Source organism: Molothrus ater, chromosome 8, assembly GCF_012460135.2.
Source record: "Molothrus ater isolate BHLD 08-10-18 breed brown headed cowbird chromosome 8, BPBGC_Mater_1.1, whole genome shotgun sequence".
NCBI lineage: Eukaryota > Metazoa > Chordata > Aves > Passeriformes > Icteridae > Molothrus > Molothrus ater.
The window spans coordinates 27,880,969-27,908,026 of record NC_050485.2 but is presented as its reverse complement, the minus strand read 5'-3'; the positions used below and the strand labels follow the sequence as shown (position 1 = coordinate 27,908,026).

At 47.7% G+C, this 27,058-nt stretch overlaps 1 protein-coding gene and 1 long non-coding RNA gene across 2 annotated transcripts; both read right to left on the bottom strand.

Annotated features, from left to right (window-relative positions):
• Positions 1-123: 123 nt before the first annotated feature.
• On the bottom strand, positions 124-22,015 carry VWA2 (von Willebrand factor A domain containing 2). The gene is made up of 12 exons (XM_036385758.1): positions 21,949-22,015; positions 19,296-19,429; positions 17,859-17,968; positions 9,670-9,864; positions 8,750-8,880; positions 7,954-8,086; positions 7,458-7,513; positions 6,529-6,636; positions 5,138-5,716; positions 4,276-4,827; positions 1,180-1,302; positions 124-459 (listed from the first exon to the last, which is right to left on the bottom strand). Exons 1-12 carry the CDS (start codon positions 21,977-21,979, stop codon positions 326-328), a joined length of 2,286 nt encoding a protein of 761 aa, XP_036241651.1. The 5' UTR covers positions 21,980-22,015; the 3' UTR covers positions 124-325.
• Positions 22,016-22,614: 599 nt separating this feature from the next.
• LOC118688291 (uncharacterized) lies at positions 22,615-26,505 on the bottom strand. Its single transcript, XR_004980451.1, has 3 exons — positions 26,368-26,505; positions 22,726-22,801; positions 22,615-22,645 (listed from the first exon to the last, which is right to left on the bottom strand). It is a non-coding gene; the product is annotated as an uncharacterized LOC118688291 (long non-coding RNA).
• Between the last annotated feature and the right edge of the window lie 553 nt (positions 26,506-27,058).

Sequence of the window (27,058 nt, the reverse complement as noted above, 5' to 3'; positions counted from 1 at the left end):
TTGCTCAGACTTCTGCATATTTTTAGACTAACTCACAGATCTCTCAAAATCTGTTTAAAAAAAACCCCAAAACAACCACGACCTTAAGATCTGGATGAGTAAATGCAAAATGCCAGAAAGAAATACTTAAACACAAATATTTACTTCAATTATAAAAGAAAGAGAGTGCTGGGAAGCCCAGTTTGTGCAATGCAGGAATTGGGAACGGCCTCAACACAGTCCCTGTGCTGGAGCAACTCCATCATCAACTCCAAGGGCTGGACAGTGCCTGTGAGTGGCAGGGAGTGTTCCTGGATGGAGAACTGGAGCACTCAGCACATCTGTGTCAATGCCTCTGATCCATCTGCCTCTTGTTGTGCTGGAGGGCTCTGGAAAGGTGCTGCAAACCCCTTGGACTCCACTGCACATAGGAACGTGGAGGAAGGGCTGGAGATCTTGGAGAGTCACCCCGGAGAACTCCTGTGGCAGAGGAGAAGCACAGATGTGGGATGAGGGCTTTAGGACGAAGGGATACGGTTACACTCAGCCCACAACAACCAACCAACCAACCAACCAACCAACCAACCAACCAACCAACCAACCATTCCCTTAGATGACAGATATTAGAGACCACAGGCTGGAAGTCAGGATTCAGGTAAAAAGCAAAATATTGGGCAAGGCGAAAACTCACTTAAATTGAGAACTTCATGCTATGGGCACAAGGCCATCTCTAGGGAGCCAGAAACTCCCCATCTTCTGGCCATTGCTCCCCTGCTGAAGGGAAGGAAGGCAATGGGGAGGTTTTACACCATGGACAGCATTGAAAGGGGTAGTGAAGGTGTCTGCTCCAACAGAAACAGCTCCCTCCCATTAAAAGAGTCAAATCTTTCCACCTGGGGAGCCTAGGAAAGCTTGCTTCTTCTAGCAGGGCAGAGGGAAAAGGGGAACAGAACAGAGTGGAAGATTACCAAAATTATTAGACCTCCTTGAGCCCCCCTCACAGTCAACTCACTCAGTGAATGTATAAAAATGCACGGCTTCTCCAGAGAAGCCCTTGCTCCCCTCAGCAGCCCAAACCTCTGCACTTTCCATAAGAAAGAGACCACACCAGCACCAAGGCCTGGCCACCAAACAGCTGTCCAGGGGTTTCTCTGCTTCAGGGAGGGGTGGGATGCGTGTGCAGGGGCTGCTGGTCCTTACTGCTCTCGCAGTGGGGTCCCTCCCAGCCGTGGCACTGGCAGCGGTAGCTCCCCGGCCCCAGGATGCACACACCCTGGTTCATGCAGGGGTTGGGCTTGCACAGGTTCACAGGGCTTCTGGCTTCTGCAACAGACACAGAGCAGAGAGCAGGCTCAGGCACATCTGCATTATTACTAGCTGAGACCCATATCCATCAGGAATGCTGCAAAAAAATTGTCATCAGGGGCTAATGGGACTGGAGAAGCATTTAAACATGGCAGAGGGTGCAAGCCACAATTCTGTCTTGACACTTTAACCTAGAGACAGGATGGCTTTTCTAGGTGTCCTAATCTGAAGGAGAATATTCCTAGTAAAGCTTAAAAGAGTCACCTAATGATAAGCTCTATATATCCCAGAAAAGCAAAATGGAGCATCTGCAGACCATGAGCACCCCCAAACTCCCCACACCAGACATGGACAACACAGAGCAAGACACATGCCCTGCTCTGACAGGTTCACAATCCCAAATGCCACTGAAGTTCAAACCTCACATTGCCCCAGAGAGAATAAAAGTTTCCACTGGAATAAGAGAAATAAGGAGAAGTTGCCGGCTGGGAAGCAAGGATGGCATGAATGGAAAACAACATAGGGAAAATTTCTGGGTTTCTTTTCTAGGGGGGTTGAGAGAAGCCTGCAATCACAGCCCAAGTTATTAGCCCTGTTGTTATGAAGTATGTGACAGCTTTCCCAACCCTCTCAACACAACAGAGCCCAGCTGTCAGCAGGGCTGGCAGTGTTCCATGCTGCCTTGCTGCCAAGACATTAGGTTAAGTAGCAGCATGCCAGGGGGATTTGCTTCCAGTCTGCTGGCAACACCACTGCGGTGTTGGTGAGGGTGTGAAATTCCTCTGCTCAAAAACTACCACAGAGCTGCTGCTTGCCTTACCCTTTGCTCCAGGGTAGAAAAATTACAGAGAAAATAGAAAAAGGGGAAGGAAAAAGAATACAAATCCTATCCCCTATCTGTCAGGGAGCTTTCTACAGCTTAAAAGACATAGGGCTCATTCTCCCTCTGCACATCAAGTCTCAACCCACACCTAAGACTGGCAAAATTATAACTGAAATTCTTTTTTTTTTTTTTTTTGACATTCCTAGACCTGAGGCATATCAGTTTTTAGCTTCAGTTGATTACATAGGGAACCAAGCCAGGTTCAAAAATATTTTTGTTACCATGGGATTTGTGAACTGGGTTCCTGCCTGAGAGTGTATTCCCAGGGATGGACACTTTCACTATCATTGGGCTGGAAGAGCCCCTAGCAATGAAAGCTGTATCTCTTGGACCCATCACTCATCTTGCAGGTGCTGCTGCTCTCCAGGGAACTGTTTCATGGTGCTCTGCTCTACAGGTCATGTGTCCACCTCATCCCTCCAGGGATGCTCCACAGCATAACCTCACAGACCCTGTCATTCTGCCACAACACCATTTCTCTGAACTCCAGCCTGCTGTTAACATACCTTAAATGAGGTTCTTGCACTTTGATGATCCTAATAACTTGTATTTCCATTAATCTGATTCATACATATTTAATCTTGGGAACTTTTCTCCTAAACCTTAGGTCCTTTTTTCTGGACTCTTTTCAGATGAGCCTCAGAACTAATACAATATTCCAGGTATACAGAGGCAGGGTCTGTTTCTCAAATACCTCTATAATGAATCATAAATTTTTTAAGTCCTTTCACAGACAATGATTCTGTTATTAAGCCTTGGATTTGGGAGTAGAAGACTGAGTGAAGGGCTTATCTTTACATCGCCCTTGGTCCCAGCCTATCTAGTACAAACTGTGATTTACCTGCAGATGAAATGAAAGCAGCAATTCACTCTCAGGAAATGATATGTTATTACCCTGACTCATTGAACCCTGCTGTCTCTTCCCCTTCACCCTTGGCATTTTAGCTAATTCCAAAGTACACGACATTATTTTTGTAATAACACAGCTGAAAGTACCACTGCAAGAGAAACACACTGAAAAGCTGAGGCAGAAACCATCTGCAGAGCCTGCCAGGAGAGCAGCTCTCACCCCAAAGAGATGATGCTGCAGCTCTTTCTAAGCCTGAAGGAGACACAGGCGTGCCCAGAGATGAAAAGGACCTCTGTGCTGAAGCGCAAACGTGCTTCTTTTGATCTTATAAACATGTTAAAACAAAGCAAATGGATAGCTGTTAAACTTAGGCTATTTTGAATGAGAAAACAAGGCATGGTATTTTAACTAGGAGGACTTTCATTGTCACTGTCTGAAAACTAGGGCTGCTGTCCTTTCTGAAAAGCTGATTTCTAGACAACATGCAAGTGTTTCAAATTTAGTATTAGAGCCATATCAGTGCCAGCTGAGGACTGGCACTCATGACTCAAAGTTTTGAAGAAACTTCATCTTTTTTTTTCAACCCCCAAACATGAGTTTTTACACAAATATTTGAAAATTCTTCCACTTTGAAGATAAGGATTTAGTCCTACAAATAAGATAAATCACAATTTGTCTGAAGGCCTAGTTTACCAGTCTGAAGGCTTCAAAATGGACAGATTCTGATTTTAAGATTAAATACAGGGCAACACAAAATCTCAAAAGCCTACATGATAATTTCAGCAGTGGGATATTAAGGATGAACAGGAGTGATGAGGTTGCAGACTCACTTTACAAACACCTGGTCACAAACCTGTTGAACAAGAGAGCAGAGACCAGCACAAAAAAGGGGCCCATTAAGCCCTCCCCCAGAAACACTGAAGGGGTACAGTAACACACAGCAAATTCTACAGATTTAAAGCAACATCAGAAAAAGAGAAAACTTTTTCCTTCAGAAAAAGCAGAACCTAGATCTAGCAGGGATGGAAAGAGCCAGTCACACTATGGACACTCTCACCCACTGGACTGAATCTTAGGAAAGTTGGTTACTCATTCCTGCAGGATTGCTTTGGGCAGTCATCAGAGCTCCATGTCATAGTTTCCCCATCCGTAAAATGCAAAAGACAGTATCAAGTTCAGTTAGTAAAACCTCTAAAAATCTACAACAGCAGCAGCTGGAGGCACTGACAGAGAGAGTGATGACTGGAGGCTCTCCTACCTTCACAGATCCTCTCGATGATAAGACCTTGGTAATACTGCAGGTCTTCATAGGAGGAGATGTGGACCAGGTAGCTGGGAGACCCAGCAACTCTCAGCAGCGTGTCCCTGTCTGTGTCCCCAATGACAACCACAAACACCAGGATGCCATTGTGCCTCAGCTGCTGAGCCGGGGCAGCTGCATCCTGCATGCCCCCTCCGTTGGTGAGCAGCACCAGCACCTTGTTGACACCAGGCCTTGCTCCCTTCTGCACAGTCATTACATCCCTGTGAACGTGCAGCAAGGCACTGCCAGCAGAGGCTGAGTCCCCGAGGAAGGGCACCTGGTCGATGGCCTGGAGAACAGCAGAGCTGCTCGTGTGGGTGTCCAAGGCAAAGACAGTGTGAGCTTTGCTGCCATAGGTCACCAGGGCAATCTGGGTGACGTCCCGGTTGATGATGAAGTGCAAGCAGCTGCTCCTGACAAAGTGCCTCAGGCGCAGAAAGTTCTCCAGGCCAACTCCAGACGAGGCATCCACAGCAAATGCCAAATCAAGAGACTGGGCCTGGCAGCCTGCGGAAAGGAGCACAGACATGGTGTCTGTCAGAACACATATCTGCTCCTTTCTGACTGAAAAACACAGTGAGAGGAAATCGTGGGCAAAATTCAACACTGCTGATCACTGATGGTGAAGGGTGATCTATGCCTCTTTCACAAGATCCATCACAAAAATCACTCATGGAAGGTTAGTCCCAGGATCTGTGACTGAGAAACAAAAACAAGGACATTTGTCCTTCTGTCCTTCCCTCCTCCCTGCTGGAATGCAGGACACCTCTGCATGGTTTGGCAAACTTGTCCCCCCTTGCGCACACCACAGTCTTACCTTCAGGATTGCCCACGCTGCAGATTTTTCTCTGCAGCTCTGGCATCCTGTTGAAGAGGTCCTGAGGGTCTGAGTAGACAATGGTCTGCTGTGGATTGCCAGTCACCGTGGTCAGCTCTGCTCTCATGAAGCTGCTGCCTATGCCAATCAAGAAGATATTTTGGTCCTTCACATACTTAGCGGCTTCTGCCACCGAATCCTGGGACTTGGAGTCAGTGAGCAGGACAACCACACGTGGGAGATCATCCTGCACATCTGCAAAGACTGGGCTACTCCTAAAACCGTGCTGTGCAATGTACTGCAGGGCTCTGCCTGTCAGGGTTCTCCCTCCACTGAAATTCAAGGCATCAATACTCCTCATGAGACTGAGTGTGTCCTTGTGCTGGCCCAGTTCAATGGGTACCTTGACATTGTCATCATACTGGGCCACCCCCACGCTCACTGGGGAGTCCTGGCCCACCATGGCCTGGAGGAATCTCTTGAGGAAGGCCTTGAAGCGCAGGAACCCTTCCAGTGTGACCCCTGCTGAGCTGTCCATCAGGAAAAGGAGATCCACACCACACTCCAGGCTCAGCTTTGCTGCTGGAAAGGGAGAAGGCAATCGGTCATCTGCAGGGCAACCCCAGCAGAGAGAGGCCTGCTGGAAGCCTTGTGGAAAGGGGACATTGTGTCCAGCAACCCAAACATTTTGCCATTCGCATCATGAGCTGGAGGACAAATGAGCCAGGAGCAGGCTTTGTTTTGGTTGGATGCCATATAAACCTTTAGAGACAGGAAATATCTATGGGAATTCATGAACTTTTGCATGGCAAACTTCAAATCAGAAATTACAGCTCCACTCTTAGTGCTGTGGGCAGAGAACTCTGAATAACACAATCATATTCTGGAGAAAGGAGAGAGTCCAAGCACCAGACTCTCACCTCTGACACTCTGAGACACTCTGAAGCTGGAACCTTGGTTCTGAGGAAAGTAAGTACAAGGTGTTTTCTAATGATCAGGAGCTTTTGGCTTTTTTACATTGAACCCCCAAAACCAGGAGCTCCTGCTGCACTCATGTGTGTGGGGAGGGGACCACCAGACACATCCATGTCTCTCCCAGTGACTCTGTTCTCCTGATCCCATGGCACCTGCATTTAGGCCCAAAGGCAGCCATGCCAGGGTGAGACTGTCAATATTGGTGCTCTTCATTCCCACACAGTGTCTGAACAGCAGCACCCAGCCACTGGGCCTGACACAGTCATGATCAGCAGGAGAGTAAACTCAGCCTGCCTTTTGGAGAAAAGCCCAAGCACTGTGGCCCCACCCCAGCTGTCCCCAGGGTGGCACAAAGGACATCACAAAGGCAGGACCCAGCTGAGAGGGAAGGAGACAGAGCACAGGCTCACACCTACCACAGTGGATGTCTCCTCCATAGCCCAGCAGGCAGAGGCAGTGGTACCTGTCCAGTCCCTCTGGGACACATGTGCCACCATTCTGGCATGGCTGGGAGTCACAGGGGTCTGAACAGGACAGGGAAGAGAAGGACAGGTCATCAGTAGGGAGCCTGCCCCTCCCCATCCTCTGCCAGCATGAGCAGCACTGTTAGTGGAAAAAGGGTCACAGCTCTGCCCCTTTTGCTACAGAGTTTGAACTAACACAGGGCCACCTCACCTCCATGGCAATTTCCATTTGGGATGGCTCTCCAGCAGACTGTGACAAGAAAGCAAACCAGACTCTGACTTCATTTGATGTGGAACAATGGCAGTGGCACCATATTCATATAAACAGAGAATTGCTAAAGGTCCTGCAGCCCTGACAGATTTTCAGCAGCAATGAAGGGGTCAGGGTCTGGCCTGGACAGTGCTGTACTGATAAAGAAAATGAAGCTGCTATCACCTGAACTTGCAAAAAGGACTGAAGGAGCACAGCTACTTCAACAGCCACAAAAATAGGCTGGTGATCATCAGGCTACCCACTAACCTGATGTGCTTGTGGTACATAGTGTATGACTGGAGGCATCACTGCATGCTCCCCTGGCTGGAGAACAGTGACTCCCTGCAGGCACTGGGAAGCAGTGCAAGGCTCTGCCCTCAGGACATGAACAAATAAGGATTCACTGGCTCCTCAAGTGGAGGAGAAACTACTGGGAGACATTTTAATCCAAAAGAACTCTGGTCATAGATACCCGTGAGAAACAAAAAATGGATTAAATATCTACTGATCACAGTCTCTCACTCAGAACAAAATTTTTGAGAAGTGAAAGCAAACCCTTGTCTTTTTGTTCTTTAGTTATTACCTTTCCTGCTTCATAAATTAAAGCTTTGGAAGAGCAAAATCCCACCTGGACATACAGTTCTGAAGCACCTGGATGGGTGTTTTATCAAGACTCTCTTCCACCTGAAACAGGAAGAATAAGATCTGCCATTAATTTAAATATTAACAAGGTGCCTTCAGGGTGGACCTCACTGTGTTTTCAATGGAACAATTTTCCTTTGAAAACACAGGTTTTCAAAACAAGTATTAAAAAAAAATAGACCATTCCAAATGAGATGGCAAAAGGAAAAGCATAATTTCATTGAATCTACCCTTTTTTAAAATTCAACTGTAATCTTTACATTTTAAAATTATGGATGTATTTTTAAGACTCAAAAAAATATTTTGTTTGCTTGCTTCTCAGTCAGTGATCAAAGCAGCAGCTCTTCCTAGAACTAGAGACTGTTTGCATCAGTCTTCTGAGGGATCTTCATCTCAGTAAAGAGTCAAGGTCAGATAAAAAGCCTCATTACCTGTATTTATCTCTCAGCCCATCATTTTAGAGCAGTGGGTGCCCAGCTTACCTGGTGAAGGGGCACAGAGAAGCCTGCACTGCATTGGGCTGCTTTGAGCCTTTCCAACACACATAGCTGCCAGCCAGCTCTTTCACAGTCTCCAGGGTCCTGCGCTCACAAGGGTGGGACTCAACTTTGCAGCCTGCAGCAAAGTAAAAGGCAAACTAGCCTCAACTGCCTGAAAATACAAAGGCTGTAAGAGCAGACAGCTGTTTTCAACTACCTGACAACAACAGACTGGGCAGAGCTTCCAAGAGCTTCAGTGAGACCGCAGAGGAGAGATTTCCTGTAGAAAATATCACCAGCCTATTCTACTTTCTGGGAACCTAAACACTCAACCTCCTTTGCTATAAATCTCACTGAACTGCTGAGTTCATGGTTCAGTGACAGCTTTTCAGCCCCCTTTGTGCCTTTATCATTCATGTGTTTGATTTTCTGCTACCTCTGGACCACTCTAGTTCTATCCTTTCTAACTCCTGCAAGCCCCAGGTGCCTACCCTTGATACACAGCCAAGTCCATTAGAAAATTTAACACAACTGCCTTTATCCCTCTATCCCCTGTCACATGAGCAAAAGCCAAAATTCCCATTTTCAGAGGTGAATGAGGATGCAGAAAGATTAAGGATTCTGCAGCTTGGAGGTATTTGGAGAGCATGCCATCCTGTTTGGGCACCAGAAGCAGATCACCTCAAAGTGCAACACCTGCTAATTCCCCTGCATGCTTCCTGACTGCTGCCTTATCTTCCTCACTCAGTGCCATGTCCAAGTCAAAGGCTGGGCACAGAGGTGTGGCCAGCAGGGTCACCTGGAGCGGTGGCAGTGCAGACAGGGTCACTCAAGGCGCTGTACAGGCCGTTGGCAGCGTCCTCAGCATCTCCAGCAAAGAGCAGGTGCCGCTCAGGGGGCTCACTGGCCAGCACCTGCAGCTCCTCCCACCTGCCAAGCAAGGCACAGGTCAGCTGCTCAGCCTCCCCCACAACGAATTAAGAGTCAAAACCAGCCCTGTGCAGCAAACAGAGAGTTGATGCAAAACCATGACACTCCTCAGTTTCCAAGATCCTGGCGTGTTTAGTCTCAGGCAGCAGCACAGCTCTACCAAGTGGAAAAGTTTTCTTCATCAGCTCTGGTGCTCCTTCTACATCAGCCACCAAGTCAGTGTTCCCCCCATGCCTGTATTACCCTGAAAATTCTTTTTTGTCATGGTTCAAGAATGGTATTCCCCAATTTAGTGTTCTCACTGAAACCAGGCTTCCCTTCCTTCCCCTCTCATCTCCAGCTGGAAACATGAAAGGCAAAAATAATTCATGCACTGAGATAAGAACAATTTACTGAGAACAGAAATGAAATGAGAAATCAAGCAGTAACAGCAGCAATAAAAATATGAATAACAAAAGATATAAGACAAAATCAATTTACTTGGAAAGTTTGTCTCAACACTGACTGTTTGTCCATGACACTTTCTCCCCTCCTTGGAAGGAAGGAATGCCCTTCCTCTCAGAAGGGAGAAAGTCCCTTTCCCCCACCCCTGGCAATGATAAAGTGGTATGGATTATCTCCTAGATACACCCACAGCTACAGAAAAAAAAAATCAACCCTTCTCTGGCAAAAACTAAGACACCTTTTCTCTTTTCAAAACTTTTATCTAGCCTGAGATGACCCCTCACTTACCAGGACCGGCCATTTGGCTAGCTGGGTGTCTGCTTCCCACTCTGGAAAGTTTCCTACCTTGGAAACTTGATTCCCACAGCAAAAACTGTGATGTGTCTCTCCTTCACCTGCATTGCAGGCATTGCAGTGCTGCCCTGGGACTTTCCATCTGAAATGATGATCAGGACTTCAGGGACACTTGAGTTTCTGCCACCGGGGAAACCCTTGTGGAGAATGTACTTCAGAGCCTGACCTGTCTCTGTGCTCCCACCTCTAGAAAGCAGGGAGACAGAAAAGAAGAAATCAAAATTCCTCCCCTGCTACTGAATTTATCATTTGGGTTGCAAATTTTTACCCTCTGGTGTGACAGTGTTCACTGGGGTCTTACGATGAGGGAAGAGACGAGGATCTGACTCCATGTTTCAGAAGGCTTGATTTATTATTTTATGATATATATTATATTAAAACATACTAAAAGAATAGAAGAAAGGATTTCATCAGAAGGCTTGCTAAGAATAGAAAAAGAAAGAATGATAACAAAGGCTTGTGTCTCAGACAGAGTCCGAGCCAGCTGGCTGTGATTGGCCATTAATTAGAAACAACCACATGAGCCCAATCCCAGATGCACCTGTTGCATTCCACAGCAGGCAGATAATCATTGGTTACATTTTGTTCCTGAGGCCTCTCAGCTTCTCAGGAGAAAAAGTCCTAAGGAAAGGATTTTTCAGAAAATACCATGGCTACACTCTGGTAATGGGAAGTGTAGCCTATTTCTGCTTGTTGCCACACAACAGATCCATGGGGATGTCTAATCCTGTCATTCTTCTCATCTTCCTACCCACTGGTCCCATCTATTCACCCTTATGTCCCTCCTCTCCAACTCAGAATGGTCTCTACAGCAGAGTGTTTCTGCAATTGGTGCAGTAACCAGAACTCTTGGATATTTGAATTTTATTTCCATCTTCTACAAATGTCTCTACAGCTTCTGTTTTTCCATCTGAACATTGTGGTCATTCAGCTGCTGAAGGGGTGCCGGGTGTGGCCCTTTGTGACACAGGTGTGTTGTGTCAGTGATGTGGGACACTGTGGTGGCCCTTGTGACACAGCAGAGGACCGTGTCAGGGGTATCTAAGGGGCACAGAGCCCTGGGGATCCCATTCCTGTGAGAGCTGCTCTCTCAGGACGAAGCGGCTCCCGGGATCCCTGTGCCCCGACCACGCCAGATGAGGAGGAGGAGGAGGTGAAGCCCAACTCCCAGCCCCTTGCCCGGCTGGATGGATGGAAAACCAGCCCTCAGGGGGCAGTGGCTGGTGGCTGGGGGCGGGGGGCAGCTCAGGCCTGTCCCTGTAGGACACTGAGGAGGAGGGGGCCTTTGCCCACATGGACAAAGACTGGGAATATGACTCGGAGCAAGAGCTTTCCCCATGGAGAGACGTTACCAGACGGGAGCTCTGCCTCTGGGAAGAAATGACACTCCAAGAGTATTACCAACTACTGGAAGATATGATGGTCCAGGAAGTCTCCCCACGGAGAGCTGTGAGGCATCAAGAGTTGTATCAGAGGTGTGAGTGTGGGAGAGGTGCAACTGTGAGAGTCCAGTGGGGAGATGGCCCACAGCAAGGGCTGTGGGGAGAAAGTGTGACAGTCCAGGAGTTGTACCAGTTGGGCACAGAGAATGAGACACACCAAGAGCTGTCCCAGCAAGAAGGGGAGGCACACCAGGAACCATCTCCTTTGGAAGAAGTGCAAGGCCACCCATTCCAATGGGAAGGAGACAAGAGAGACCCAGAGTTGTCCCAGGTGGGAGACAACAGGGACAAGGACCTATCACAAGGAAAAGACTACAATGTCCAGGAGCTGCCCCAATGGGAAGAAGATGGGAGCGACCAAAAGCTGCCCCAACAGGAAGGAAATGTCAGCAGCCAGGGGCTGTCCCATGGGGCAGAAGGCATCGATTACAGGATATGGGATGAGGATGCCCAGACTTGTGCCCAGGAGGGCCCCACCTCTCCCAGCAGTATGGGCACCGAGGTGGCAGGAGAGGCAGCCCCTGAGCTGCCCAGAGCCTCTTCTGCCTTGGGGAGTCCCACGGAGGATGAGCTGGCAGCTGCTCTGGCAGGAGCTGCTGAGGAGGAAGAGCCCCCCAAGGTGGAAAAGGCACCAGGTTCTCCTGCCCTCAGGGAGGAGGTGCCACCAGCAGCAGCAGCAGAGAACCCATGCAGCTCCCCAGAGTGCAGCCAGGCTGTGCTGGATTTAGCGAAGCGCATCAGCCGTGAGATCGTGGACAATGCTGTGCTCATGATCCAGGAATCTGGCTGGCAGCCAGAGGAACAGAGGGACCTGGAGCAAAGCTTGGATGCTGAACTAGAAGCAGGAATTGCAGGAGGAAGAGAGGAAGAGATCCCAATCTCTGCCCCACACACCCCCTGCTGCACCCCCAGCCCCTTGCTCAGCCCACTGGGAGCCTCCAGTGAGGAGCAGGTAGAGGCAGACAAGGGATCAGCCCTGGCAGAGCAGGAGCCTGAGGAGGGGGCCTTGGCTGGGGAGCTTGAGCATTCTCAGGGTGAAGATGAGGAACACACAGAGCTGTCCCAAGGAGAAATCAACAAATATCAAGAGGGGTCCCAAGGACAAGCCTCAAATGAGAAGGAGCTGTCCCTAGATGAAGACGGTAGCCATCAGGAAGGGTCCCAAGAAGAAGCCTGCCCTGAGCAGGAGCTGTCCCTAGAAGAAGCCAGTAGGTACCAGGATGTCTCCCAGGGGGGAGCCAGCACTGAGCAGGAACTGTCTCTGGAAGAAGCAGGTAGCCACCAAGAAGAGTCCCAAGAGGAAGCCAGCTTTGAGCAGGAGCTGGCCCTAGATGAAGCTGGTAGGTACCAGGAAGGGTCCCAAGAGGAAGCCAGCTTTGAGCAGGAGCTGGCCCTAGATGAAGCTGGTAGGTACCAGGAAGGGTCCCAAGAGGAAGACTACAGTGAGCAAGAGCTGGCCCAAGTAGAATCCAGAATCTACCAGGAAAGGTCCCAAGAAGAAGCCTGCCTTGAGCAGGAGCTGTCCCTGGAAGGAGCTGGTGGGTACCAGGATGTCTCCCAGGGGGGAGCCAGCACTGAGCAGGAGCTGTCCCCAGCAGAAATCAGTAGCTACCAGGAAGGGTCCCAAGGGGAAGCCAGCCCTGGGCAGGAGCTGTCCCTTGAAGAAACTGCTAGCAATCAGGAAGGGTCCCAAGGGGAAGCCAGAATTGAGCAGGAACTGTCTCTGGAAGAAGCAGGTAGGTACCAGGAAGGGTCCCAACAGGGAGCCAGCAGTGAGCAGGAGCTCTCTTTAGAAGAAGCCCAAAGCCAGCACGAGCTCTCTGACTGGGATGAATGCACTGGGGAAGAGCTGTCCCATGGGGATGTTGAAAACTACCAAGAAATTTCAGACTGGGAAGAAGGCACGGAGCAGGACCTGTCCTTAAAAGAAGCCCAAAGCCAGCATGAGCTCTCTGACTGGGATGAATACATCGAGGAAGAGCTGTCCCATGGGGATGTTGAAAACTACCAAGAAATTTCAGACTGGGAAGAAGGCACGGAGCAGGACCTCTCCTTACAAAAAGCTGAAAGCCACCACGAGCTCTCTGATTGGGATGAATACGTTGAGGAAGAGCTGTCCCATGGCGATGTTGAAAACTACCAAGAAATTTCAGACTGGGAAGAAGGCACAGAGCAAGGCACTGAGCAGAAGCTCCCCTTAGAAGAAGCCCAAAGCCACCACGAGCTCTCTGACTGGGATGAATGCATCGAGGAAGATGCACTGTCCCATGGGGATATCAGTAGTGACCATGAAATTTCAGACTGGGAAGAAGGCAAGGAGCAAGGCCTTTCCCAAGGACTAGTTGGTATCTCCCAGAATCTCTCTGACTGGGAAGAGCACAGTGAGCACGGGTTGGCCCATGGAGAGGTCAGCAGCTACCAAGAAGTGTCTGATTGGGAAGAGTCCATTGGCCAAAAGGCACCCAAGAGACGTCGCTCCTGCCTGTACCGGCTGCTGCGGGCGCTGTTCCCCTGCCTGGCCCCACGGCCCCAGGATTAGGGCTGGCTGGCAGCACCAGCCCGGGCCCTGCAGGGGCAGCTGGCCCTCAGCATGCCCCACCATGTCCTGGGACAGCTGCCTTTGCCCAGACACGGCCCTGCAGCTCCAGCAATCCCCAGCTGCTGTGGAGCATCCCAAGCTGGTCTCCCCAAGACAAATATCACCCATGTGGCCAGCCCCAAACCAGCCCCCATGGGGGACACTGGTGCTGTGTGACTCAGTGGTGAAGGCCACAGACTCATCAGGGTGGGGAGAGACCTTGAATGTCATCCAATCCCACCATCACCCTGGCACCACCATCACCCTGAAACCATGTCCCCAAGTGCCACAGCCAGATGATGCTGGAACACTCCCAAAGACAGAGACTCCACCACCTCCCTGAGGAACTCCTTGCAACCAATGCCTGACCACTCTGTCAGGGAAAAGTTGTTTCGAATATTTCATTGGGACCTCTCCTGGTGGAATCCAAGGAGATTTTCTCTCATCTGAAAGGATTACATGCTGATCCTTTGGGATTTTTTCCATGAGGAATGAGCACAGACAGGTGTTTTGCACACTGTGCATGACTCCATTGCACACTGCATGACTTTGCCAAACAATTCATCCAAAAGAGACAGAAGTTGGGTTTTCGAAATAGTAGCATTAGTAAAAAAGAAACCAACAAAAACAAAACAAAAAACCACCACCAAAACACAACAAAAAACTCACAAAAAGAATAGGAGTAGGACGAATAATAAGGGCACTTGGTGCTAAAGTCTAGTTGAGGTGTTAGGGCAAAGGTTGGACTCAATGATCTTAGAGGTCTCTTCCGACCTCATTATTCTGTGATTCCGTGATAATATGAAGAAGATTAAGAAGTAGTAGTAGTAAATTAGAAAATAATTAAGCATAAGAATAAGAACGAGAAAAAAAAAGAGTAAAAATAATAACAATAACAATGAGAATAAGAAAAAAATAAGAACAAGAATAGGAATAATAAAAGGATTAAGTATAAGAATAAGAAAAAGGAAAAAAAAAGGAATAAGAATGAGAAAAAGAATACAGATAGAAAAAGGAATAAGAATGATAATAAGAAAAAAAATAATAAGAAAAAGAATAGGAAAAGGAATAAGAATTTAAACAAGAAAAAGAAAACAAACAATAAGAAAGAGAATAAGAAGGAATAAGAAAAGGAATAAGGACAAGAATAAGTTGATGTAGAAGAAGAAATAGAAGTAAATACTAGGAAGAAGGAGAAGAACAATAGGGATGATAATAATAAGATGATGATGATGAAGATAAAATAATAGTAGTAGCAAAATATTATTATTATACCAAGTTAAATTATTACTATTATTATTATTATTATTATTATTATTATTATTATTATTATTATTATTATTATTATTATTATTATTATTATTATTATTATATCAAGTTATAGTCTTTTAATATCAAGTTAAAATACACATCTACATATCCTCTAGCATCACAGAATGGTTTAGTTTGGGAAGGACCTCAGAGATCATCTTGTTCCAACAGATTCTCTTCTGCTTTTTTTCTCCGTCTGAGACCTCTTTCCTATTTCTCTCTCTCTCGCATTTCTTGTCAATAAAATCCATGTTAAATAAAATCTGTATGTTGCCATCATATGGTCTCATTTGTATCTTCATTCCAGCAGAGGCATCTCTCCCTAAAACACATTCTCTGCCCAGCCTGTTCTCCAAAGCAGAGGCTCTCCAACCCTCTGAGGATCCCAGCTGCTCTCTCTGAACTCATTCTGACAGGCCCACATCCTCCTCATGCTGTGCCCCCAGACACGGCTGTAGTGCCCCAGGGGGGTCTCAAACAATGGACTGGAGAGCCACAATCACCTCCCCTGACCCGCTGCTCCTCACTCCTTTCATGCAGCCCAGCCCCAGGGTGGCTTTCTGGGCTGGCAGCACACATTGCTGACTCAGGCTCAGCTTCTCCTCCATCCACAGCCCAAGTGCTCCTGCTCAGCCCCTGCCCTGCCCTTCTTCCCACACGTGCCACAGACCTGGTGATAATAAAACCACTAGAGGAGAGTGAACATTTCCAGCTGTCTTTTAATTTGTCCAAGGGGTTGTGCCATAAATAATTTCCTGTAATTGCTTTTAAGGGCTGCTTTTATTGCTATCCAGAGCAATTCAGGGGAACCAAACCACAGGTGTCACTCCTTCCTTGGAGGATTCATGTTCTTTGTCTGCATTGATACAAACACACCTCATTTGCTTTCTGAACATGCATCCTTTGCCCTAGCACCTGGTTCCTGATTTGCTTGTTCTAGAAAAGCATTTCATCATGCCCAAGTGCACTGTTTTTCCATCTACCCTCTGATTTTCACAGAAACATTTTCATTCTGTACTTGCCAGGTCTCTTTGCTTTGAACTTCTTCCTCCTCTGCACTCCACCATTTCCAAGCATACTCAGTGACCATGTGTTCACAGCAAGTCCAAATTTGCCTTTTTCTGACCAGATGTCTGTGAGATGTTTGCCTGAGTGCTTTGCATGAGGAAAAACACACTGTGCAAAGTCAGTGTACTGACTAAATCTTGATGAACTCAGTACACTGTGCCCACGTGAGCCCTGAGGATTAGAAATAGTTAATAAAGAGCTCATTAAATTGCTTATTAATTTGCATTTGGAGCTTCACTGGGGTTTGACACAGTGGAAATGTGTTTGAGGCATTACTCCAATAAGGATTTTCTGAAGTACAAGGAGACCTGGACTTTGCCTGCTGTCTTTGTTCAGGAACAGCACTAAGTCTCCTGTAACCAGCTGCTGACTGATATGAAAGAAATTCATGTGAAATTTAGCTTGAGATTACCACTGAGTTTGGCTAGAACTGGCCAACGAATTCCAAAGCTATTTGGACAGCATTCACAGAGAGAGACCAGCAGTCTCCAAATAAATCACAAAAGCTTCACTTTAGTCTGGTGCTGCCTCCTTCCAAGTGCTGTCAGCTCTGGGCTGAAGTCAGGAAATGCCTCACTGGCCCAAGGCTCATCAGAAGCACATCAAGGAACATCTCAACCAAGATGTCAAACACCCTTTTTTTTTTTTTTCAGAAGCCAACTGGAACCCATCCTTAACTATTTTATCAACTTCAAAATGTCAGCTTTTCATTTAAACTGGATGAAATAGCCAGGCAAAAAGTAATTATTTCTGTTTGATCTGTCAGCATCCCTCTGTTGTCATCAAGGAAATGCAGTGCCAGCCAGCAAATGCTGCTTCACTTTCTCTGCTCTCACAGACTTTCAACAACAACCAGAGAGGGGGAATGCATCTTTGTTTTCTCTAAGTTTCTCCTGTAACAGTACACAAGAGGCTTTCCTGATTGCTAAACTCATCAAAAGAAATACAACAAAATCCAGCCAGCTGATCTTGCTTGAAAAATGCAAAACTGATCACATTTGCTTGCAATATGTGCATCATCCTGAGAGCAGCAGATATCCATGGGAAATGTTGATCTAACCCTACTTAGTCCTAAGGCAGATCAGCTAAAAGAGTAGACATCCAGGGGCCTTACCAATACCTCATCTATCATCAAAACAAGTGCTATTTTGGGGTGATTGTCAGATCCTCAGTAGATCCAAATGTGTTTCTCCAAGATGGAAAGTTTGGGTTTTGAGAGGCTCTACGGACAGCTCTTCTTTGGACTTCTGGCTCCATTTCCTGGGGTCATGGGAAGACATCCAAGTCTTAACATTTAGGAAGAAAAAAGGCTTCCATCTGAAAACCTGATCCTCTTGAATTCAGCAAGCACACATAGATATCTACAGAGCAGCAGTTCATCACTGACTCCCAGGACAAAGGAAATTGTAACCACCAAAAAATGAAGCAGCACACTGTGCTGCCTTAGCTCAGCCATGAGGGAACAACATGCTTGTTTTTCCATGGAGGATGCAACCCACTGCCTGGCTCAAATAGACAGAAAGAGCTGGAAAACTCTCTATTTACCATGTTATAATAGGACACTGAAAACTTTGTCTCCTATTAACTTTCACTAAGAAAGATCAGGTTTCACATTTTTAGTGGATTGTGGATCATGGAGCACAGTGTTCATTCACCTCCCTCCCTGGGGACATCACACTGGTGTAAGCACAGCAGAAGCAGAGATTTCTAAAACTCAGAAAAAAACCCCTCAATCCAGAGATTGAGCCCAGAAAAAGAGAAGAGCTGTAAAATAAGCTGACCTGAACACAGTCCTCTTGATTCTCTCTTTCACTTCTTGTTTGGTTAGATAAGAATCCAGTGGGAATTCAAGGTGGGGAGTTGAGCTAAACTGTATCATTCCCACACGGACCTAAAAGAAAAGGTTATGGAAGGTTATGAAAGGTGTCTGTGCAAGTTTTACTCTTTTGATCAGTTTACAAACTTGGGAAGACTAAATTGTATGAAGGCAAACTATGTTTTTGATGTTGAGCCACAAGCAGTCTCAATGAACTTAGAAATAGAGCAGGAACTCCAGTATTATTTATACAGACTATAAACAAGGCAAAAAAGTTTATCTGGAAACAACAGCAGCCTCTGCTGCAGTCAGAGGCAGCTCAGGCTCTATATTAATCCACTCAGAGCAGCTCACAGCCTCAGGGGCAGTAAGTTTATAAATAACACCTCTACACCAACCCATCTATACGCTGGGTAGGCAACCTTTCCATCCCTGAGAGTAGCTCCCTCTGGCACTGAGCACAGCAGGCAACACAAACCAATACTTTTTCTAATAGTTCCTCTAAAACCTTTTCCTCTAGTTGAAAATGCAAATGGACTAAATGGTCTGTACAGGGCAATACATCCAGAATACTTCACTGAAGCCTTACAAGAAGTATTATGGAATGTGACAATTTCAAACGTGAAAAGACTTCCAATTTTCAGTCCAATCTATGTGGGATTAAGTGAAAGACTAGAGGAAAGATGGCATTTAAAAAAATAAAACACACCACCAAATCTGCAAATATTAAATATTCACTGACACAATCTTCCCAAATACCTGACATTTATTTGGAAAGGCTCTGGCATGGAATTAAGTCCAGCAACCATCCCAGCCTGCTCCAAGGTCCTCAGCTGAGGCAGTGTTGTGGGACTGATGCACACCTGGAACTGCTGCCAGTCTGGCTTAAGTCCCCTCAGACAAAGCCCAGGATGTTTCATTCATGCCCAGAGGTGCCTCAAGGCTGACTGCAGGGAGCAAGGCCTGAAACCATGGCAGCACAGCACCCATCTCCTTCTGGGGGAAGCAGAGCAAGCAAACTACATCATTTACATCTGGACAGAAAGGTGGCTAACTTCCCAGACATTAATTCTGCAGCTTTCCAAGGAAAAGCAAGAGAAAGAACCAACTAATTGATGAGCTTCCAAACCAAAATAAAATCAGTAAAAAAAAAACCCAAATCATAATCCTTAACCTGAAGGATTATGTATTTTCTCAAATTCCAAAGGAACTGCTTAAAATCTGAAGAGTCAAGAAGCATCCTCCAATCCCACTGCTTCACAAACCACATCTTTCTGATAAAAATAAATACTCTGCCCCCATGGCAAGTTGAATTTTGCAATTTCAGTCAGCACGTTACCACTGGCCTTTAGACACACTGCCAAGCTGTTTGAAAATTAGAGGAGATATTCCTGACACTCACTCTGTCTGGATGGATGTCCAAGGCATCACAGAGCTTGCCTGCAAAGTGCTTGGACCTTTCAAAGCTTCCTTTGCCAATGCTGTAGGAGCCATCCAGGAGGAAAAGGACATCTAATGAGGCAGAGCACTGCATCACTAGGAGAAAAAATATACACACTGTGAAACTGCACTTTGTTAGCCCTGCTCTGGAAGCAGGCAGCCAAGAGCTGAAAATCCAGACAAATGGCAGAGGATGGACCGGGGCAGCCAGTGCTCACAACACAAAGCCCAGATGAGCCCTGCTCTGGCCTGCAGCAGCTCCAGCCCAGCTCAGTCTGCCAGACTCAGCTCAGCCAGGTGTCAGTGGCAGCACAGAGCAGCCAGTGCAGTGAAGAATCAGCAATACAGGGAGGGCACAGAGGAGGGGTGAGCAGCAGGGAAAGGGAGCCCTGCCCAGTGGCACCTGCAGGCTCTCCCAGAGCAAGGCAGACATAAATCCAGGAGGCATTTACAAAGTCCCACAGAGCCCAGTGTGTTTCATCTGCAGCACATTTTTCAAAACAGGCTCTTATTTTCCTAGACACAAATTCACTGAACAGCTCCCAGACACTGACAGAAAGACTTTTCATGAAAATCTGCCTTTTATTTCCTCTTCAGAGATGTGTCTTTGTATCATCCCTGCCTGCAAGAACATAACTGCTCCCAAGCTGAAGTTTCTGAGGTGCTTTTGCTGCAGTGGAAGCCCACAATTTCACTGACATTCACATTTAATTTCCATTCACTGAAATAATAAATGGCAGATTGTAGACTATGAAGAATCATTTTCAAAGCATTTAAAGGGAAATTTTAAAGTCTCCTCTGCAGCATTTGCCAGAATCAACTTCAAGAGAAAAAGAATCCAGAAGCTCAATAGAGATCAAGCACACTGACCCCTTAAGAGCTGTTTTGGCCAGTGATGTTACTCTACCCCCATTATTATAATCTTTTTATTGTCACTACTTTTTCCAAATCCTTCCTGCTAGCCAAAACCTGAATTTTTCATTAGGGTTTTCTAATACCAGATTACAGGGATTGAAAGTTGTGAGGCATTCCCTTCTGGGTTACTGGCCCTCCTAAGGGGGCACCCAGCCTTGCCCTGGGGCTCTGTGCTGAGGACAAGCTGAAGCAGAGCCTCCCTGCCAGCCCTGTCCTGGCTTGCCAGCCTTGCCCTGGGAGCTGGGCTGAGCCTGGAGCTGCAACAGGGCTCTTACCCCTGCCTGAGCACGCACAGAGAAAAGTGCAGAGCCCCCAGATTGGGCTGAGCATGGAAGAACACCCCTCAGGGGGCTCTGCAGCTGAGCTCTTCCACAGGGACTGGTGAGCAGGATGCCTGCAGCCCAGCAAGGGACTCCTGGGGATGTGCAGCAGGGAGAAACACCCAAACACCCATTCCTGGATGGAAAGTCTGAGCTGAACACATGGTGCTGCAGGGTAGAACTGGAGGGCATGCCTGGCATAGGAATGAATGCTCTCTATCCCTTGACAGACAATAGAAAAAATGGTGATCAGGTGTCAGGACCCAGGACATCCCTCTGGCTGTCCAGGATGGCCAAGACCCCTGCCAGGGGTCTCAGAGACCCTGGCACAGAGCCCAGAATGCCTGTGGTTTTGATTATGACCCATGGAGCAAGTTACCAACCTTAGATGAAGATCTGCAAGCCATGACAAATTAAGTAGAATGATAGTGAATTATCACAAGGTGAAAAAGTGGATTTTGGGGGTTTTAGAATGGGGATTCAGGGGGCAAGATGGAGAGATCTGGGCATGTCCTGCCTTTCTCCTTCTTTTTCTTGGCCTCCATCTTCTGCTGTGATGTTGGCACTTTTAGATTGGTTTAGAGTAGAAGCTCACTGTCTAACATGGGTGATAGGTATTGGAAAGTAATTGTGAACGTTGTACAGGTAGTTTTTAGTATAAAGACATAACACCACCCCAGGGGCAGGCAGAGTGCCTGGAACTGTCCTGCTGGACAGACCTCAGCAGGGCAGAGAAGGAATTTTATAGATAAGATACAAGAAACAACCTTGAGACCGAGAAATGAAGAGCCCTGACTCCTCTTCAAGCACTGGGCTGGGAAAAGAGACTTTCCAACTTTTCTTGGGATCACTCTGAGCAGCTAGAGACCCCAACAATCAGGAGAGAATTCAAAACAGAGTTTATCAGTAACTGATTGCCAGTACAACAAGGGAGCTGCAGGTGAACGTGGGCCAGCCAGAGCCCCATCAGCCCTGCTCCCAGCAAGCTGGCTGTGCTGGCTTTACAGCCCCAAAAAACACCCACGTGGGAGGTCTGATCAAGGCTGTAATTAAACACAGCTCTGCAAATCAGGATTGCTTGGCTCTGAAGAACTGACAGAAACACCATGCAATTGGCAAATAGCCAATTTGGGGAAAACCAGAGTGGATCACATCCCAGGAGAGCTAACACCAATGAGGGAGAAAGCCAGGCTAGGGTAGAGGCAGCCACAGTGCTGTGACTGCCAGAGCACTGCTGGGGACTTTACAGGCTGAAGAGGGGCCAATAAATGTAATAACTACAACAACAAAAAACCTTAAAAACGCCAAAACAAAACACACCAAAACAACCAAAGAAAGAGGAAACTCAGAAATATAAAATGGTCTATAAAACAAACTTACACTGGCCAGCAGCTGAGATCTTGCCAATCATCTCCTGGCCAACATGGATTTGTTGTATACCCAATGCCAGCAAAGCTGTGGGATCAAACAGACAACCATCCATGAACAAGACAATCCTATAACAGCAAAAATGCTGGTTTGCTGTATAGGTTTCACAGCTACAAAACATAATTTGGTGACACAGCAGTGTATCTATGTCAGGAAACTCCTTCTGGCAGGGACACAGAGAGCACAAAAAATGACAAGGACATGACTCCAGCACACAGGACAGTCTCTCTGCTCACTGCATGCAGGGACAGGGCAAGAATGAGAGCTAGGCCAGCTTTAGGCTTCTTTACAGCCATATTTACAGCCATAAACACTGGATAGATTTATGCACTTTTAATATAACATCAGCTTTTCCCACACCAGTTAGACACTTTACATACAGATCAGTCATGTGTTCAAATTCTCAGAAAAGCTGTTTCTCCAGGTATTATTTTCTCCCCTTTTGTGTGAGACTATGGTTCAGAAGTTTATCCCTAAACCTCCTGGAGAGGCACTCACTTGGCCCTCATTCCTCAGTGAAGAACTCCAGCTGGAGATAGAGAAGCACCCGAGACAAAAACCAGTGATGCAAATGGCAGCTTTAAACATACCTTGGGAAAGCAGGAAAATGCAGATGGACTCAAATGACAAGAGGTTCATGGTGACAAATCTGGAAGGAAAAAAAAAAAAACCAAAAAGAAACAAAGAGGAGAGGAATAGAAATCCAATTCCCAAAGCCAGATTCTTTACCTGCAGCTAATCATCTTCTTCCTGGGTGTCTCAGGTGATGAGCTCAGAAACATTTCATCTGGGGGGCAAGTAACTCCTACCCTGGGGAGAATGGTGGGGAACAGATAGAAGGGAAAAACATGAAAATGAAAGAATAATAGAAAAGGAAATCTCTCAACATACTCCTCTCTTTTCCCATCCCATCTGGAGAGATCAGCCCTGGTGGGGGGAGGGAGGGAGGGAGGGAGGGAGGGAGGGAGGGAGAGCCAGCCCTGCCTGCCCTCCTCTCCATGCCCACGCAGCCCTGCCCTGCCCTGCCCTCTCCTGTGCCCCTCCCTTTCTCAGCTGAGTCCCACCAGGGCACTGTGTGCCTGGGGAAGCCGGTGGAGAGCCCAAGAGAGCTGCACGGGGCTTTCACTGAGCACAGTCCGAGCCACATCCCCCCAAGCCCCCCGTCAGCTCTGGCTGGGACGGCCCCGTTCGGGAGCCCAGCCCAGGGACCCGTCCCTCGAGCAACGCTGCTGCCCTTCTCCATCCCCATCCCCGTCCCCTTCCCATCCCATCCCATCCCATCCCCATCCCCGTCCCCAACAACACTCAACCCCAGGCTCTTTCATGCCTCTGTTTTACAAGGACTGGCTTTCTGGGGAGATGTTTTTATGCATAACAAACTCCAGCAAACTCAATTTTCTGCTCATTTTTCCTTTGAAATCAGCGAGGCTGCCATCACATTGTAGGTAGATTTCAGTGACACTTTCAAGCATGCCCAGATTTAGACCAAATGTATCTGGTAGAGCTCTTGGCTTTCTATTTCAAACATGGATATTTATTTTTTCTCCAGATTAAAAGCACTCACTAGACCAGATTCCTGCTGGGTCTCTGCCCCTGTCATTGCACAAGCAGATTTTCTTTATGTAGCTAAAGACAAGTAAGTGTGCTTCTTGATAACCAGCTCTATTAGCTGTTTTTCCAGAAAATGGATGGATTTTTCTCAGGAAATACTTGTCTCTGCAGCAAATTATATATCCCTCACATGAGACAAGGCAAGATACCTAAAGCAGGCCACGCTCAGTTACCTGCACAGGTACAAGATGAAGAGAGGATTAAGAAATCCCCTCCGGCATCACCCCACCAGGGATTACAGACACAATCACCCTGTCCTGCAGTGCCAGGTGCACCAAGCATCCCCCTTCAGCAGACTGGACAGATCCCAGGCTTGGCTAAGTAAAGGGAGATCAACACAAAACATGACTTCACTGGGAAAGCCCCACTGTGTGTCCCCCAGGAGCTTCAAGCCCTGCACATTCCACAGAGGAAAGGTCATTCTTCTGCCATGCCTCAAGGACATTCTTCCTAGGAGCTATTTCCAGGGTGCACATCACCCAGAGCTGGACAGGCCTCTGCCTGCAGCCAGATGTGACAGGTGCTGGGGATTTCACATTGTTTTCACACAAAACATCGAAAGGTCAAGACACTTCGCCAACTTCGTTTTATCTTGGGTTTAAATCAACTAACCTGCAGGATGAATTCTTCGCCCATTAGCCCTGCCAGACTCTCAGCAACAGGAATTGAAAGAAAGCTTCATCATCACCTGCTGCTCATCAGCATTAGCCCAGGATTAGCAGCAGCAACCTTAGCAGCTTTGCTGGGGGGTTGGGGTGGTGAGTGAAGGACATTTTAATTTTATCGTCTCAGCCATTAAGATAGGGAATTTTAACAATGTCTACCTCAATAACGAGTCAAAAATATATATAATGAATATGATGGCAGCTTACTCAAAGCTAAGTAAGATTGTGACCATGTGTAGTGTGTTTGGAGGAGTGACACCAGAGATGGGAAAGGGAGGTAAAGGGAAGAAAAGCTCCTCTTGACAAGTACCTTGCCATTGTGTCTTTCAACATTGCAAAATACCACTCATTTTAATCAGGGAGGAAGCAGGAAACACTGCATATTCCTTAAAACATATTCTTAACAAGCCAAGCAACCTCCTGTCAGTGCTGAGGAATGGCCCCAGCTTGCTGAGGAGAGCTCACTGCCCCGTGCTCATCTGATATTTAGATGTAGGGAGGGAGGGAACCAATCTTCCTGTCTCCTTTTTCAGTCTCTCTCAGCTTGTTTTCCATAAATAAATTTTACTTTTTTCTTCTTGCCAATGTTAGGAGGCAGTAAGCAACTTCTGTTAGGAGCCCCAGACATCCCCTCTGCCCAGCCCCAGGCGTTGATTGGGGGCAGCTCACAGTGGGATCTGAAACTGAAGGGCGAGGAGGAAGACAACAGAGGAAATGTTTAACTTCTCCTTAAAACAAGTATCACAAATTTCAGTCTAAAAGTTTTGACAATGTTTTTCTCCAAGGGATAAACAGGGTTAAATTTCTAGAAGACACTCTGCAAAACCAGTTTATTTATTCTCCTCCACCCAGTTCTGCAGCGAGGGAGTTTTGAGAGGCTCTTTCCCCCTGTAGAGCAAAGACTCCTGTCCATAAAGAGATCTTGATCTTGCAGCACTGCTTACATGGAGTACTGTCAAAATCAGCATGCTGTAGATCAGATCCTGTACGACCCATGAGTTACAGAATAAAAGGCACTTTTCTGACCTGAGAGCTTTTGCTAAACTTACTGTGCAGTTTATTCTGACAGAAGTGCTTATGCTACTGACTTTGCCCGTGGCTAGAGCACACACTGAAGATGACATGGTTGATACCCCAACACACGGATGAGAAGTGGGCCAGAACGCACTGCCTGTCCAGCACAGCCCTTGCTCAATAAATGGGAAAATCTGATTGCGCGGACAATTTATCTCACACTGACGCCTCATCTTTACCGTGCAAAATAAACAAAGAGGCTACTCTCATTCCTTTCATGAAGCATCCAGACACATTAAAGGTATCAGTCTTTCCTTGATTATTAACTCGTGATCAATTTGTTACCGTGTCTTTTGCAGAAAGACGTCTATTACAGACATGAGACACAACCTGCTGGAAAGCCAGCCCTGGCAGGCTCAGCTCTTTCCTCTGGCCACACCCCAAAAGTGCTAGAAACAAAGTAATTAAAGCACGAGAGCACGGGCTGAGTCTGGTTTCCTGGGTGGTGTGGATTATTTTTATTTTACTAACACCCTGTTTATTTATGGACGAGACTCGCGCCGTGTTCCTGCCGAGCTGCGGCAATCCCCGCACGGAGCTCGGCGTTCCCTGCGGGGGGACCAGAGGCACAGCGGCCGGGACAGGACCTGGGCTGCGGAACGGCCCTTTCGGTGCCTCCTGTCCCTCCTCCCTGCCCCGGGCTGCGCAGGGGCTCGGAGCCGGCCCCGCATCCCCGCGCACCCCGCCCACGGGACAGCAGGGTGTCCCCGGCAGGACCGCCCGGCCCGCTGGGAACCAGCCCCAGCCCACCCCAGCAGGGCTCTCCTGGCCCCCATCGCCGCCCCGGGAAGGCTCTCCCGGGCCCCATCGCCCCCGTCCCGCCGGGCTGCGGAGGCAGCGGCCCGGAGCAGCAGCAGGAGCCGGACAGAGGCTGCCCCCGAACCCCGCCGCACGCCCGGCTCCGCTGAGCGAGCAAACCCCTGCACCTCCGAGCCCCACTCGGCCCCTACCCTCCCAGCCGAGGTTTAGGATGTTCTCGGTTTCAAAGGGTGGGAACAAAGCTCTCCGAGCCGCACTTTACCTGTTCTGGCAGACTGCGCGGCCCCGGTGCACCTGCGGGGTTGTGAGCAGCCTTCTCCCCACCTGGATTTACACCGTGCCCGGCTGTGCCAGCCTCTCCTCCACATCCACCACAGCCTGAACCTAGAACTACGAACTGGGGGGTGGGGAAACAACGCCAGGAACACCCACATTGCTGTAGGTTACATTTAGGAGGAACATCGGTGTATCCGCTCCTCCGATAGGCTCGGGACAGCCCAAACTGTCAGCAGCCCTGGAGCACAGCCAGCAGGCCTGGCAGCAGCACCGAGCAGAACAGACACGCAGTCACCCTGCTCACAGCACTCCAAAGGAGCTTCATTAGCAATCAGGCTTTTTAAATGTTTTTTCTAATGCTTGCTTTTCCACAGAAAACTACTCCCGACCTGTGAGGAGAAGTACCATATTCACACCTACTACGCCTGGAGGAATGATGTAAGGGACCCGTTTTAAAAATTATGTTTTGTTATTATGCTATTATTATTATTATTCTGTGCCAGTACTAGCAGTTGCACAGAACTGAACTCTTTCAGTCAAAGAAGAGCTTGCACACCTCTTCCCACACAAAACCTAAACAACGATCAATAATTTTTGAATTGTACAGGCAAAACACACCCTTGTGTCTACCTCACAGTATGCAGTTAGGAACACACCAACTGCTAAATAATAAATAA